Source organism: Vespula pensylvanica, chromosome 8 (assembly GCF_014466175.1).
Source record: "Vespula pensylvanica isolate Volc-1 chromosome 8, ASM1446617v1, whole genome shotgun sequence".
Taxonomy (NCBI): domain Eukaryota; kingdom Metazoa; phylum Arthropoda; class Insecta; order Hymenoptera; family Vespidae; genus Vespula; species Vespula pensylvanica.
Genome location: NC_057692.1, coordinates 2,093,149 through 2,111,079, shown reverse-complemented (window position 1 = coordinate 2,111,079; position 17,931 = coordinate 2,093,149). Strand labels below are relative to the sequence as shown.

The window sequence follows — 17,931 nt, the reverse complement described above, 5'->3', positions numbered from 1 at the left end:
TTATTATTATATAAAATCATAGATATGTGTGTGTATGCTTGTGTGTGTTTTATTTTGTACTACATATTATTATAAAATTTCGAAAATATTTTATAAAGAAAATAGATTATATAAATATAATTAGATTAGTAGATTGATTACATCAAAAAATTGAGCATTGAGCTATGAACAATTGTTAACGATATTAAATCCAAAAACTACAAATTTCTCTCTCTCTCTCTCTCTCTCTCTATATATATATATATATATATATATATATATATATATATATATATTATTTCTATTGTTGAATATCTCGTCATAATCGCTTGACTGTGAATTATTGGCAACATTAGAAAATACAAAGTTAATACAGTATATATCATTATAATATCGTTATATTGTTATAATAAAAAAGAAAAAGGAGGAAAAGAACACTCGTTCCCGAAGAAAGACAAAAAGATTTGAACGATCAGAGAATTAAGTAGTAAATAAAATGGAATAAGATGATAAAAGACGGACACATTTACGGACTATCACATTTTTTACGTTAGAAACGAGCCTCTGACTGCACAATTGCATATTGGTAAAAAGACTAGAAGTCGTTGCGATATCGCCTCGAACGATGATATAACGCCATACTGTTGCTTATCATCGTCGTCGTATGTATCGTACATAATCTCGAAGGCAATACAGTAGAGCAATGGAGACACACGTACACATATGCATCCATGCGTTTATTTGTTACGCATGCACTTCGCATCATCGACGTTCGACCTAGTCTAACCTCTTGTATTACGTTCTATGTACCTACATACATACATACATACATACATACATAAATACTTATGTACGTTCATACACATACATACATGTCTACATAACTCGAGCTCAAATCAACGAGTATATATATATATATATGCATTTGTGTGTGTGTGTTTACATTAAACTATACTAATGGAATAGTATACTTTAGATTATAATTTGTTAAAAATAATTATTCTGACTCACAGAAGACCGATGAACATATTCGAATTTAAAAAAAAAGAAAAAAAAAAGAAAAAAAAAAGTATGAGATATTTTTTCTTTTTTTTTTTTTTCTTTTTTTTAATCTTTCCGATTTTTTCATTCCTTTTTACATTTTTAACGTAAATCCATGATAAACAAGGCAGATCAAGAATCGTCTCGATTATAGTCTACTTTTTTTTTCTTCTCTTGTAAGTTCTTGTCCTTTTTATTGTTTATCAACTCGGACAGAATTGTTACATAAATAATTAGCGTTACTTTTTATTATTCCATGTCAATTACATTGACATTGGCTTACGTAATAATCGTAGTAGAGGATGAAGTAAATATATATATATATAAAATATACGTATGCATGTATGTATATGATATGTATGTGGGTCTTGGTCAATGCACAAAAGTCAATAATACTATCTTAGATATTAGAAATTGTACGCAATGAAAAGAAGATAAGAATTAGAAAGACAAATTCGAACGCAGAATATTTTTTAATTTTATTTGAAAAAGCAGCCATTTTTTTTCTTGTCGAACTCATCGATTAATTATTTATTATTTATATATATATATATATATATATATATATATAATAAAATTGCAATTTTTTTTATTCCATTCGTAAACATATTCTCTCAAACTTCACAATTTAGTAATAATTCATCTATCTATTTCGTCCATCTTATCTACAAATTATATTTATCTTATTGATGATAAATAATGTCTCTACTTTAACATCACGTATGTCGTCTTAGCGGATTCATAAAAATTACAAATTTTTTTCTTTTTCATCTTTATCTTTCTTCAGATTTCATTCGTAAACACGCAGCATTTTTCCTTTTTCTTTTTCTTTTTCCTTCCATTTCTGTCAAACTCGTTTTCAATTTAATTATAATTCTGTCGTTTTTGTTTGTTTTTTCTTTCTCTTTTTTCGAAATTTAAAACATAAATTTACAGTTTTAAATTTCATTTGCAAGCTCATAAGATTTTCTCTCTTTTTTTTTTTTCTTCTTTATTTCTCATCGGATATTTGTTGGCAGTAATTATTTTGTATTATTATCGTAATAATTTTTATTATTATTATCTGAATTCATATATAAATCGTTCAAATTAATCTTTCCTATTAGATTCGTATAATAAGGGATCAGGGATGATAGGGTGAAGAAGGGGAAGGGAAAGAGGAGGGAAAGAGGAGAAGGAGGAGGATGAGGATAAGGCGAAGGATGAGATGGAATGAGAAGGAAAAAGGGAGAAGAGACCTATCTACCGCAAGTAGTCGGTAGTACGTGTGGTCAGACTTTAAGTTGTTACACTCAACTCTCTATACCTTGAACTTAATTTCGTTCGAGTATATATATATATAGAGAGAGAGAGAGAGAGATAGATAGATAGATAGATAGATAGACAGACAGTCAGGCATATGCACAAATACCGACATGCACGCATGCATGCATACGCATACATATATTCTACTTATTTACGTATACAATGTTTGTAAAAGTTAATCTTTTTTAATTCTTTCTCGCACGAATTCACACACACGCGCGCGTACGCATATATTTTTTTCGAAAGTATACTCATTACATATATATATATATATACATACATACATACATACATACATATATAGACGATAGGAGAATTATTATGGCGAATTATTATAGTTTCCTTTCGGCGGAAACTACGATAGAACGATTACTCGTTAATAAATGCGTACTCGGTATATTTCTTAGAGTCGCCATAGCAAGACATACACACACATGTATAGAAACATGTATGTATATAAAACATGTATACCGTGTTCCGCAGAGTTTAGTAGAAGTGTTACGTAATGCGTCTTGCGTGTTTTGCGGTGCGCATTAGCTCATATCGAAGCAATTCTCGAGCAAGTCGCGGTCATTTTCCCACCGAGTTTGCAGTAACAGACCACCGTGGTACCTTCTCCCTTCTCTTCAACCCCTCCAACCCTCTTACGTCAACTTCAACTATCCCAACTTGATTTTCTTCTTTCTGATCTTAACGCTTGCGCTTGGAAAAAGTACGAACGTATTGTTCGTTCGATTTTTGTATTCGTCCTTTTTATCATTTTTTCTAACACCTTTCCTTTTTTTATTTTATTTTTTATTTATTCATTTCTTGATCACATATTTATCCTATTCTTCCAGCACCTACATTCTTATTCATTCATTCATTCATTCATTCATTAAATTATTTATTTGTTTATTTATTTATTCGCGTACTCCTTTATTCTTTTATTTTTCATATTTTGCTCGTATTTGTTGTCTATTTTTTAATTCACCCGTGGAAATTAATCTCGTTGTTACTTATTTATTTGTTGTTATTTATTTATTTTTATTATTTTCCGTCCTCTTTCATTTCTTTCAATTTTTCTGTCTCTCTCTCTCTCTCTCTCTCTCTTTCTTTTTTAAAATTTTTTCTCGCCTTTTTCTTTTCTTTTCTTTTTTTTTTTCTTTTAATTGAATAATTTTCGTGCAAATAAAAGCGATTGGTTTAATTGTTAAAATAACTAGAAGGTGGTTACGCATATTATTCTGCATATGAAGTTTATAAAATTTATGTTATCTACGATTACGTTATATGTACGTGTATATTGTCCGTGGCCGTTCACGCGAGCGACGTTATTAACGTTCCACGAGTATATCAATTTTTCTTGATATAGTTTAGAACGAGGAGAGTATGTATGTATGTACGTACGTACGTATATATGTATGTATAATGTATATACTATATACACACCATTAGATTACGTTAAACTTGAATAGATCCGTATACGAGAGCAAGTAAAAAAATTTTTCGATCGATATAAATCGAACAGATAAATTCAACGATTTATATCATTTATCATCATCATTTATACAATTTGATAATTTTTTTTTTTTTTTTTTATTATTATTCTTATTATTTTTTTTATTTGTGATTTCTACGAGTCATTTATCAAGTAGATTGCAATGCTCATACGTTTAGAGAGATTTGTATGATTATCGATATACATATATATCGATATAACTTAATATAGCATATAATGTTAGAGTGGACAATAAGTAATATCAAAAGTTTATATATATATATATATACATATATAAATGATAATGGATATTATTTATTTTTTGTTGCGTACATTTTCATTCTGTGTTGTTTATTTCGATATAAAATAATTAAAATTTCTTATATTAGTTATTGAACGATTTTCTCTGGATAGATCTTTGAGATTTATTACTTCGATAGATCGTGATCACAAAGAGAACGGAGAAAGTGAGATCTTGTCGACTTTGAACAACTTATTACATCGAAATAGAAAATATTTATCGGAATCTTTTAATATACACACATACGTGTTTCTATAATTATCCTATATTCATATATATATATACACAAACACATACATTATGCAATATGATCAATTAAAAATCGATCATTCAATCATTTTCGATCTCAGAATTTATTAAAAAAAAAAAAAAAAAAAAAAAAAAAAGAAAAGCGATTATATACATATAATAATAATAATACTACAAGTACAACTACTACTACTACTATTAACAATAATAATGATGATGATGATAATGATGATGATGATGATGATGATGATAATACACACATACACATATACACACAGAGATACATACTAATCGAAAATGAATTTTTATCATTACACTAGATCAAAATTAGACGAGAAAAAAACATTATGATCAAGTCATACGATTCACACCTTATCTCTAATATATCCACGTAAACAGTTAAACATATATATATATATATATATATATATATATATATATATAAACATATGTAATATGATTACTGCATTCATCGCGTCCTTGGTTTATATGTTTAAAGTCACGAGAGAGATCACGACCTACGAGTCCTCCGTTCGATTATGCACGTATTTCGTTTCGTACCACTTCCGAGACTCAAGCAATCTCACTTTCGATAATACAATTTTCCTCGGTCGATCACGACTCACGGAACGCTGATCTATAGATCTTAGGAGAAAGAATGAGAGAGACAGAGAGAGAGAGAGAGAGAGAGAGAGAGAGAGAGAGAGAGAGATTGAGAGAGAAAGAGAGATAGTTGGTATATACTACTTACGTAACAAACTCGCCGCGGCGTCTATCGGTCGAGTGCAAATCGCGAGAAAAAACTGAATCATGGATTACATTTGCTAGGCTGCTGTTATAGCCTACAGACTATAAACGACTAAGAGGAGGAAGTAAGATGTATATATGTATATATACAATGGGCTTCCTCTCTCTCTCTCTCTCTCTTCTCTTTCATCTCTTTGAATATTAAAATCTTCTTTAGTGAATAACATCGTCGGTAATGTAATTTTCTTCTTATTGATATCTTTGTTTGTTCGTTTGTTTGTTTGTTTATTTGTTCGTTTGTTTTTCTGTTTTTTTTTTCCATTTTTTATTTTTATTTTTATTTTTATTATGGTTCCTTTTCCGTATTAAATCAATCTTATTTCTTCTTCTTCTTCTTCTTCTTCTTCTTCTTCTTCTTCTTCTCTTATTTTCTTTTTCACGCTAGAAATATATCAATTTATTTTTTATCACGGGTAAAGAAAAATAATATTTTCAATTAAATATCACTCTGGTAATTATGACTCCGTTTAATAACGATTCTAAAAGTAGAAATTTGAACTCCATCATTTTCATAGTTACTTGGAAAAAAAAGAATACACTTTGTTACTATTTTAAACGTATTTAATTTTCTTTTTTTTTTTTTTTTTTCCTTACACAATACTGAATAAATAAGAGGACATGACTTTCCTAAATACGTCGTTTTGATATTTCGATTTGCTAATCGATTCAGATTTTATATATATATATATATATTTTTTTTTTTCTTTTTTTATAGTTTTAAGTTTTTAAAGATTTCAACAATATTGCATCAAGAGTTTATATGATACAGGATCATACGTAGCTGTATGATTAAGCGAAAAAAGGGAATATAAGGAACAGAATGTTTTATTTAAACGTAAGAACATTTGTTATGACTCAGCACGTATTTATAATTGTAAAGTAAACTTCATTACATACGAACGCAAGCATTCATACAAAAAAGAAACAAAAAACAAAAGGAAAAAGAAAATTAAACGAATGAAAGAAAATCGAGAGTGAAATGATCGAAAAATATTTGTGATTTTAAGGAAACGTTTTTATAATAATTACTAATAATATCTAATGCATTAAGGAATTTGTTAATTATCTTAAAGAGCCCATAAAATTATTTTAAAAAGTCTATGAACAATTATATGAATAATAATTTCTTTCTCTAATACGCTTAGTACGAGATTGAAATTATTAGATGGAACGTATCGAGTATTTATATATATATATATATATATGTATATATAAATGCGAATAGAGATATTCTAACGAACGATACTAACCATTCCATATCGCGTGACACTTTTTGAAAACCCGTTTAGTCTAATCATACATCAGGAAATTCTTTGGAGTATGCATATAATTATCGAAGTCGTCTTTGTCGTAGAAACGAAGTAAAGATATCGATAATATTATCGTAAGACGTGATTAGAATCGTTTATGAAACTAGTTTCTTCGATCGATCGGATCAACATTATGTATAAGGTGGGCCAAAAGTTCTTAACTGGTGATTTCTTTTTTACTTTTATATATAAATGTATAAGTTAACTTTCTAGATCATTTTATTTTTTCTTTTCACATCGTAGGATTTTCTTTTTTCTTTTTTTTTCCTTTTAAATTTGCAAAGAGAGATATGTAATATCAATTCGTAAGATCTTAGAAAAAGATTGATTGTTTTTTTTAATCGTCTGATAACTTTTAAATCGCTCTGTATATCTCGGTATATGCATGTGTATATATATATATATATATAAATAAATATATGTGTATATATATATATATATATCGTTATTGTCTATGTACATATATCTTACATTTACATTTTCCTAAGAAGTAGAATTAGAAGTATTTCCTTTTTCAACGATCAACAACTCTTCACGCTCGTTTCGAATGTCTTAGAACACCTTGAAACATGAATGATGAACATAGACTATGAGACGATGAGTCAATAAAACGTCCTCAAACCCAACCCTTACTTCCGCGTTTTCTACGTTCTTCTGCATTTGTCATTAACAAAAAAAAAAAAAAAAAAAAGAAAAAAAAAATCGAGTTACTAATCATAAGGAAAAGAAAAACAAAGCACAAGAAAGAAGTGATTTCACAAAAAGTTACTATTTATTGGATTGCTATCAGTATTTATAAATATTTTTAATCGGTATTTTAAACGAATGATCGGATTTTTTTATTCTAATAAAATATTACTATATAATGTAATATATATGATTGATATTAGATTGATTAATATAGAAAAATTAGCATTTGAATGGATATCTTTGTAAATATGTAATAATTTATTATGAATATTTTATAAACGTGGATGGTTAACATTTATAATAAACCCAGATGCAAATATAGGACTTAATTATTTATACTGATCAATTATGTCATGCATTGATATTTTATTATATTTTATATATACATATATACATCGTGTATTATATTTTTTATTATTTGTTAGAATACTGATCAAAATATTTCTACACATCTATTGACCATTTATTTTACAAGATACTTAATATTAATTAATAATTAAATAATAATTCTCACAGAAATATTGTATATGCATATATAATATATAGAAATGAATTTTAAGTTATTTACGCGTCGCGTCGTCTCAATAAAATAAAAAAATGAAAAAAGAAGAAAAAAAAAAATCAGATCGTTTCTATACGTGAACGGAATAAAACGAATCTCGAAATTCATTTGAGAGATCGCGATACAACTTGTAGAGAGATTAGACGACGGTTTACTATGTAAGAGAGAAAACTACTTTATCGTACGTGTCTCTAAACTTAGCTCGTTAAGTATACGAATCTACTACTAAAAAGGATTTAGATATGTAAGAACTCGTTTAGAAATGGTTTTCTTTTTTTTTTACTTTTCTTTTTTTTTTTTTTTTCTTTTCTTTTCTCCTTTTCCTTTCTTTTTCTTTTTCCTTTCCTTATCTTTCTTTCTTTCTCTCTTTCTTTCTTCTTTTCCGAACACATACCGTAGAACACAAGATCTCATTTAATTGAATTGCTTAGACATAGGTGGTGATATCGTTTAAGTCTCGATTTAAAATACGGAAATGAGAAAGCTCTCCCCTCTTTAAAAGCCCCACGATATATTCTACACAGTTATATATGATGGTTGTGATGGTGATGGTGGTGATGGTGGTGGGGTAGTGTTGGCTCGACGAGAACGTCGTTGCGATTTGGTCGAACCGAACGTTATCGTTCGTCGCCGTCGACTGACGGACGGACGGACGGACGGACGGACAGACAGACAGACAGACGGACAGACGGACAGCAGACAGACAGACAGATAGATAGACAGGGACAGATAGTTCATATGTACATAGTAGGAAGGTAAAATCTAGGTAACCACAAACTACCGCATTTCAAATACCTCGAAAGGTCAAAGTATTTCAAATGCAAATTCTATTAGTCTTCGCTAAGCTATGTAATATTTTGTATATAAAGTTTATGTGGGTGCTATATATATGTGTGCGAGTGTATGAATGAACACGTAGCATTTGATAATAATTATTATTTCTATACCTAACGCATACACGTACATATATATTCTCTCTCTCTCTCTCTCTCTCTCTCTCTCTCTCTCTCTCTCTCTCTCTCTCTGTCTGTCTCTCTGTCTCTATCTCTCTCTTTCTTTTGAAGAGAGGTAGGACGGAATATTAAATTCAATTTTACTGCCAGACGTATAGTTGATTTATAGTATAAAAGATCTACGAGACATGCATTTCCTATTTCGTAAGAAGAATAACACATATTATATTCTATGGTAACTTCATTATTCGTCGAAGTTTTCGATTTCTTTTTGTTAATTTTTTTTATTTTTATTTTTTTTTTTTTTTTTTTAGGTTTTCCTCTACAGAGATTTATGAAGAATAAGTGCCTTATTCACGATAGTAAAAAATCGATTATACGTTCTTCTTTGAGATTCTTTTGGTTTTTTTTTTCTTTTTTCTTTTTTGTATCCTTACACCTTAATGATTCTAAGGTGGAGGATATTTAATCGAGATATCCATCGATATATAATATTTTAGAGTTTAATGAACGAGAAAGTAGGAACGCTGTTCTATCAATAAATTTTGTCCACATCATTTTAGAAGCAAAAAGTGTGTGTGTATATATTCATGTTTCTTGTTAATTCTCTGTGAAAACAAGAAAGAATAAAGTTATTGCGTAATGTAGAGAAACGCTTAGTATTAGGAAAAAAAAACAAAAAATACATACATACATACATACATACATACATACATACATACATACATATATATATATATCAAATTCTTTATGTGATTGGTTTCCATTTGTAAAGAAAGCAAAAAGATTATATGTTTTTGTTAGTTCACAAATTTACGATACATCGACCGCATTATATAGTTGTAAATGGGTGCATGTATGTATTTATGTACGTCTATTATGTGCATGTCTTTGGTAATGCATTCAGGTTTACGTCACAGGTCATAGTGGACATTGAAAGATGCTTGTGTTATCGATGCACCATACTTCAAGTTTATTACATAATAGTGTATTAATAAGGAAATAAGCTTGTTGTCGCCTTGACATTACCAAACTCGTAAATATAATCCAGCTGTTTCTCCACGGAGATCATCGTTCCCTCGTTTTTATTTTCCTTTTCATTTTTTCAATTAAAAAAAATTTTTTTTTCTGTACATTTCAATATCGAATGAAAGCCGTGCCTTTTTTCTTTCTCCTCCTTTTCCTTTTTTGTTTTTCTTTTTTATTTGAAAAACAAACGTACTCGACATATTTTGCGATAATGTACTGTGTGATCGGTGAAATGAATTTTGTTTTAGAATTATTTATTCGATTATCGTATATTCGTTTGGAGGCTTTGGAAATACTTAAATCAGTTACTTCGAAACGAATACAGGTGCACTAAGATGAAAGAGGAATGGGATTTCCAACAAAACCCTGACGCAAACGATCTCATTTACTTATCTTCACCTGCCACGAATCTCTTCTATTCGAGATATCATATATATACGCGCGTGTGTGTGTGTATTTGTGTATTATATATATATATATATAATATATATAATAGAAAAAAATATATATATTTACATACATTGATAATGATTACTTTATAGAATTAAATAAAAATATATAATTTCAATATATCAAAAGAAAAATATGTATATATATATATATATAAAATATAAATATAATAGAGAATGAATCAAAAGTTTCTAGTTGGATTATAATATATATATATATTTTTTTTTTTCTAATAATTTTTTTTACTATCTTCTTAAATTTTACAATATCTTTCTTTCTTCTCTCTCTCTCTCTCTCTCTATCTCCCTCTTTCCATATTATATATTTATTTAATTGTTCATCAATTTATATTGTTCATTATTGTCAAAACCTACACAGGAGTTTATATTTTGCATTTGTTATTTTCAGAGGTAAAGATTCATTGCTCACTATATTGCAGTTTATTTCGGTTTTATAAGCACAAAACGATTGTTTCGTAGGTCAAAGGGATCGGTTTTGAGTAGCTAAATAGAAGCGGTGGTAGTAGACGATAGGGGATGTCGTTGGCAAGGTATTGTCTGTCAGGAACAGACCTGATGACGTTTATATAATCACCTGGTTAGATTATTGTACTGTTATCTTTATGCTTATATAATCCAATCGAAATTTACATAGTATCATTGCAAGAAATATAAAAATCTCTGTTACTTTCTTTATTTGTTTTCTAACTTTTCTGTGATCGTTATTTAAAATATTTTCACACTTGAAAATAAGAAAGTAGATTCAACAAAATATATATATATATATTTATATATATGTAATTTATATTTGTTATAAAAAAAAGAAGAAAGAGAGAGAGAGAGAGAAAATGTTATATTTATTTTTCATTAAATTTATTAAATTATAAATTATTATGGTGTGTGTGTGTGTGTGTGTGTGTGTGTGTGTGTGTGTGTGTGTGTGTGTGTAGATTGTGTATGTGTGTATATTCGTGTGTTATTAAATTTTCTTTTTTTTTTCTTTTTCTTTTTAAAACAATTACTTTAATCATGTAGATATATTTGATTGAATTTTCTCTTTAATTTTCTTTTATTAATATATATTAAATATATTAATTCTTATTTTTATTTTCGATTGATATATTAAAAGTACATTTTTAAATCCATATAAAATTCAAGTTCCCTTCGTTAAAAGAAAAAAGAAAAAAAAAAAAAAGAGAAAGAAAAATGAAGATAGAAGAACAAAACAATACAAAACAGGAAAAAAGAAAGATCCTTCGGAATATTTCTTATACAGCTCGATGAGCAATCTGACAACAATCGGCCAATTATAAAAATGCACAATAAGGAAAGAAGCAGGAATTCAATAATCAGTCTCGCTCGTCGTTCGTCTTCGATGGACGGGGCAATTAGCGAGATAGAAACTGTGTTAAGAAAAAAAAAAAAAAATGAATGAGGAGAAATAAAATGAAGAGGAAGATTTTTGTTCATCCTTTGTAATTAACATTTCTCGTAACTATCGATTTTTTTTTGTCGACTTTCAATATATATATATATATATATATATATATATATATATATATATATATATATATATGAAAAATTGAAACGGCGATATAAATTCGGCGAAATAAAAAAAATATATATATGTATATGTATATTTAATATTTATCGAGATTATATTTTTCTAACGTTATATAATATATTTATTATTTTATAGATAAGAACATCATGGGACCAAATGGAGAGGAACGAGGTTTGGCTCGACGTAGATATCAAGGTATATATATATATTATATAAATATTTATATGTATATATATAGGTGTATATGTTATGTATGTATATAATGTATATATATATATATATATATGTATATATATATGTATAAATTTCTAATTTATTTATATAAGATGCATTTAAATAATACGATTTATCTTTCTTCTTTAATTGTTTGTATAACTTAATTTTGTTTCTACAAAAAGAAAAAGAAAAATAATGAATTATACAACGCGTGATAGTTATTTTATCAAATTATTTGATTTATTTTAAATGTATTCGAATTTTTTTAGCATTTAATTTAGTTTCTAGAAAAAAGTCATACGATATATAATAATCTGAAAAAAAAAAATAAAATAAATAAATAAAATAATGTAAATATCTAATTATACAAAGTGACTTTATAAAATATCTATATGTAAACGCAGCTGTAATAATTTTTAGTATAATTTATAATATAACATTAAATCTATACACAATTTCTTATATAATAAATTAAAAAAAAAAAATTAATATTCTTTAAATAAAATGAATTAATATTTAAAAATACATATGTGTGTATGCGTGTACGTGTGATTTTTAAGTTAGGCATAAAATTATTATAGAAGATTAAAAACGATAGATATATACATACATACATACATACATACATACATACATACATATCTCTTTTATATCTATATATACATAGATATGCAGTATAGATAAGGACAAATGTAATTCGATTGGATCGTTACTTTTCTTCAGTAAGATCAGAAAGTATAAAGTTACAGTGAGTTGACCAGGTTCAGTTTACCAATCAAAAAGACATCTTGATTCTTCGGACACTGTATAATCACTATAGTAATAGTAATCAAAAACTCAAGTTTCGATCAGAGATAATCGAACGAATTTGATACTCTCTTTCTCTTTTGTTTTTATTTTATTTTTTATTCTTCTCTTTTTCTTTTTTCTTTCTTGTTAATTTATATATTTACCTTCTAAAACAATCGTTCTCCTTCTTTTTTCTTTTACTTTTCTTTTTTTTCTTCTTTTTCTTCAAAAAAAAAAAAACTCGATCGATATTTCGATAGTTGGAAATTATTTTTGTTATTTAAACTTATCATTATTGTGTTTATAAGTATTTATTGTTACAAAAACGTTTTGTTTTAAATATAAAGAGTAGTTTAGCTCATTTACGTAAAATAATATTCGTCATTTTCTTTTTTTATTTTTTTCGTTACGTAAAACGATTCTTTTTTTATTTTTTTTTTTATTTTAAGGTCGCGAGTCCGACGCGTTAAATTAAAAATGTCATAGTCGATGGAGGACATCGATGGATATTGTGTGTATATACTTTTTGCAAATGAGAAAAAAAAATAGAAAAGTAGTAGGAGAAACAATAGTGTCGAGTTTATGAAAACATTCGAATTTATCTGATGATAGATTTTTTTTTTTCATGTCATGTGTCATAACATAGAGTTAAAAATTTTTTTTATTTTTATTATTTTACAATATTACATGATATATATATATATATATATATATATATATATGTATATATATAATATACAATTTTTTAGAAATAGGAAAAGAAAAGGAAAAAGCGAAATAGTGTCCAACTTAAAATAATATTCGAAGTCTCATATTTGCATTATTTCTCGTGTGTGTGTATGTATGTGTAAAATTCCTTTAGAAATATAAGATAAAAAATAAATTAGAGGTAATAAAAAATACCTGAAATTTCGAAATTATCATCAGCTCGTATTCCAAAGTTATCACATAATTTATATTATTATTATTATTATTATTATTATTATTATTATTATTATTATTATTAGTATTACTAATATTATTATTATCATTAACAGTAATAACAGTAGTAGTAGTATTCAATAGATATAATATGAGAGATAAATATTAAAGATGAAAAAAAAGAATAAAAAAAATAAAGAACGTAGAAAAGACGAAAATAACAATAAAAATACGAAACGATCGTATGGAATAAGCTCGAAGATCGTTACTCGGTAGTTATGCGAGTTGCGTATACCTAAACGGATAATAGGATAAGCTTACAACACAGAGGAGAGTATGCGAATAATCAGTGCAAATTAATCGACCGTATCTACAGAGAGAGATAGACAGAGAAAGAGAAAGAGAGACAGAAAGAGGAGGAGAGAGTGAGATAGAGAGAAGAGAGAGAAGGATTACAATCTCTAGTTACCAAAAAAAATCACGCTAATGAGAGTGGACGAGGCAGATTTAGGGAGAGGGAGATCAGCTGTGGTCACTTCAAACGTCAACGCCGCTTGCTAACGGTGTTAGGGTTATCTGTATACTGTTATGGAGGAAGCTGAGAGACGAGTATCGATGATAACAATTAATGCTGACTTACGCTACATATATGTATACATGTACGTACGTATACGTGTATGTATGTATGTATATATGCATATATATGTCATATGGTTGTTCCTGCAGGTGGCTTACAGATCAATCTAATTAGTATCGATATTAATCATCTTAAATGTTAATCGTCTTGGTACTACTTGAAGGGTGTTTCTTTTATATTATTTTTCTTTTTTTCTTTTCTTTTTGAATAGTGTATTATAATATAGTATTATATAGTTAATTATTCAATATATTGTATTACAGTGAACTAGGCTCTTGGTGATTCATTTTTTGAGAATTTATTAGACGAATTTTCTTCGTAGGTATTTATTTTTTGTTTCGTTTAAATTCAGATATAGATCGGAATAATATTGAAGAGATCTACTCGGTATAATATAATTATTGTATTTTTATTGCTGTGTGTTATACCGATGAAAATATAAAATATAATATTTCGACGTATCAATTGTTTTTTTTTTTTTTCTTTTCTTTTCTTTTTCATTATGTTTAAATTCGAAATTAATGAAATAACTTCGAAGAATGTTTAACTTGTTTTATCACTTTACGAACGTGAGATTTTGCGTTTGAGAACTTGGTTGGATATCTCTCAACATAAAACTTTTCTCATAAAACATATGTATGTATCTTTCGTACGACGACCTTAAAGATTTCTTCTTTGTTTGCGAAGGTTTCTCTGAATACGTCGAATATTTGATATAGATATATATATGTATGTATGTATGTATGTATGTATGTATGTGTGTATATCGATACTTTACTCAGTATTTATATTTAAGAATATAAAACATAATATATTTTATATATTTTTGTTTTATATTATATACATATCTATTATTTTATAAAAATTACTTTTCATATATCTTTATTTATTTATATTTATACTTATATTTATATTTATATTTATATTTACAATTATTCGATATAAGATTCTTTAGATATATCTATTCTTGAAACAAGTGTATTATTCTTTTTATTATCAATCTACAAAAAAAAAAAGGAAACGATTATATCAACAGTAGCAATAGCAGTAGCAATAGCAATAGTAATAGCAGTAACAAACAAGGAAACACTTATAGAAATCTCTCTTTTATTATATTATGTCGAATTGTTAACGACGTGTATATCAATCGCATACACATGCGAGATTGCAAGTGGGAATCAAAGAAGTGCATTTCAGGGACTTCCTCTTGTCGTTCTCGTTCCACTCTCCGCGTTAAAGCTCAAACGTTAAAGCCGACGCGACTCTTCGTAAAGAGATAGATACTTATTCTACACCCATATTAAAAAGCAACAGATCGTATCTAAGATGTATGATATTTCCATTAAACGGAGAAAAAGAAAAAGGAAGATGAAAAGAAAATCATATATATAAATAATAAATAAATAAAAAATGACAATATGTTATATTAACGATGAATGGTTCTCTCGACGTTTATAACGAAGATAATAATAAAGTTTGACCTTGGTCAGAAAGGAAGGTCGTGCTCCTCCCCCGATCACGATACTGGCGAAGGGGTGGTAAAAGGGGTGGTAAAAGGGGTGGTAAAGTAGCGGTACAGGGCGGTTTAGTCACTCCCACCTGCGCAGGACCACGTGGTCTGAACAGTTGCTTCTATATTTTCTCTCTCTCTCTCTCTATCCCTCTCTCTATTTCTCTCTTTCTCTTTCTCTCGATTACTACTATTATACTCTAGTCCTACTACTATGTATATCGCGTAGTTATAGTCGCATATACAAACATACAACATGTACACGTATATCCAGAGAGAAGAGAGAGAGAGAGAGAGTGAGAGAGAGAGAGAGAGAGAGAGAGAGAGAGAAAGAGAGAGAGAGGTGTATCGGTAGCAGTTGGTACTCGCTTTACCACCACTCGTGTGGAGGCGCTTCCACCACCACCACCAGTAGTGGAGGAGGAAGGTGTTTCTCACAGTGCCTAACGGGCGCCTCTCCAAGACGCGAGTGCTCGCGTAAGTTTGTTCGGCCGGCAGGTACCCCACAGATATATGTGCATATATATCCTCGTGTTAAAAATACTAATATCAATACCAATATCAATACCGTTATTAACAATAATCGATATAGAAACACATTTATCTTTTAATCAACGGTATTACATTGTTCTTCGACGTTCGTCTATTATATTTTTTTATATATTTTTTATATACATACACATAAACCTACACAAACGTATACATACATACATACATACATACAAATACATACATATATCCAGATACATGTTAACGTGTTAACGAAAGAAAAAGAAGGAAGATCTAAGAGAAGAAGGAAGAAAGATATTAATAGTTATAATAACAGTAATAATTAAAAAAGAAAGGAAACGAATATTTGCATTCTTGTAATCGCGGACCTTGTTGTTATCGTCGTTGCAATCACGCGAGGAACAAGAAAGGACAATTCCTTCGAAGGACGTGGAACGTCGCTCGGCTGGAGGGAAGGCCAAGGAGGCCTCCTCTTCGACGATGTCGTCGTTTCCTCCTCGACGAGCACGCGTATGTACGACGTCTCGCTCTTCCTTGGTAAGACTACCACCATCATCATTTTCGTCATCATCATCATCATCATCTTCAGCATCATCATTATCATCTTCATCATCATCTTCATCATCATCGTCATCATCATCATCATCATCATCGTCATCATCATCATCATCGATATAATCTCTCATCGTTTGTTAATTATATCAGTTTGTCCGAATGGTTGCTATACTTACTGTCATCATCAACGTGGAAGGCTAATATTGAAACGGGTCTCTTTGTCGATAATCCCCTTTTTTCGGGGGAAGCTCCCTACGGATGGTTAAGGGTGGAATATTGAAAAACGTCGTTTCTTCGATCGTTCTTTTGTGAGCTTACAAAAAGAAAAAATAGGTTTAAGGATGGATATATCGCGAAAGTGAGACCACTTTTGTTTGATTGTTGTAATTACTATTATTATTATTTTTTTTTTTTTTTTTTTTTGTAAGTACCGTGTGTGTGCTTTTCTTTCTTTTTTTTTTCTATCAGGCGCGTTTGTTTTAAGAATGGCGATATGTTAGTCTTCTTTTTTTCTTTTATTTTTTTTTTGCATGGATTTAATGAGTCCAATCTTTACTTGTACTTTTTCTTTGCCTTTTTTTTTTTATTTTTCTTTTTTTCTTTGTGAATGACACGTGACAATGATAATACGTAAGACGTTTTTGATAACGATTTAACTAATCACACTGATTCCCATAGTTGAGAACGTTGGTTTATTTTCATTTTCTAACTTGTAGATTTTGAAGAAGAAACCTTTTCGGTATTTATTAATTATCGACGATTCTTCATTAAGTTCGTTCTTCGCGCGCTTTTCTTGTTAGAAATGACTGCTAACTATGGAATAACGCGAATGAAAGAGAAAGATTAAGATTAAATATGTGTGTGTGTGTGTGTGTGTGTGTGTGTGTGTGTGTGTGTGTGTGTGTGTGTGTGTGTGTGTGTGTGTAAATCGTGCAAGAAATCGTCAACAACTATTTCGTCGGTTTAGAGATAAATAAGTTAACATGATTTTTATTAAAATTGAATATTTCGTAAGAATTACGTGAAAAATTTTGTAACAGCTGTTTTCTCTCGTTCATTGAAGTTTTTTTTTTT

The 17,931-nt window shown here is 28.6% G+C and overlaps 1 protein-coding gene across 5 annotated transcripts in view; it reads left to right on the top strand.

Moving 5' to 3' along the window:
• LOC122631381 (aryl hydrocarbon receptor nuclear translocator-like protein 1) overlaps positions 1 to 17,931 on the top strand; it is a 50,773-nt gene that overhangs the window by 3,500 nt on the left and 29,342 nt on the right. For 4 of the 5 annotated variants that reach the window (XM_043817020.1, XM_043817019.1, XM_043817018.1 and 1 more), the window contains one exon: positions 11,855 to 11,914. In XM_043817020.1, coding sequence (XP_043672955.1) covers positions 11,866 to 11,914 — 49 coding nt within the window. In that variant the 5' untranslated portion in view covers positions 11,855 to 11,865. Of the gene's footprint in view, positions 1 to 11,854; positions 11,915 to 16,120; positions 16,840 to 17,931 lie in introns of those variants that run through there. The other variant, XM_043817022.1, reaches the window with a different exon arrangement.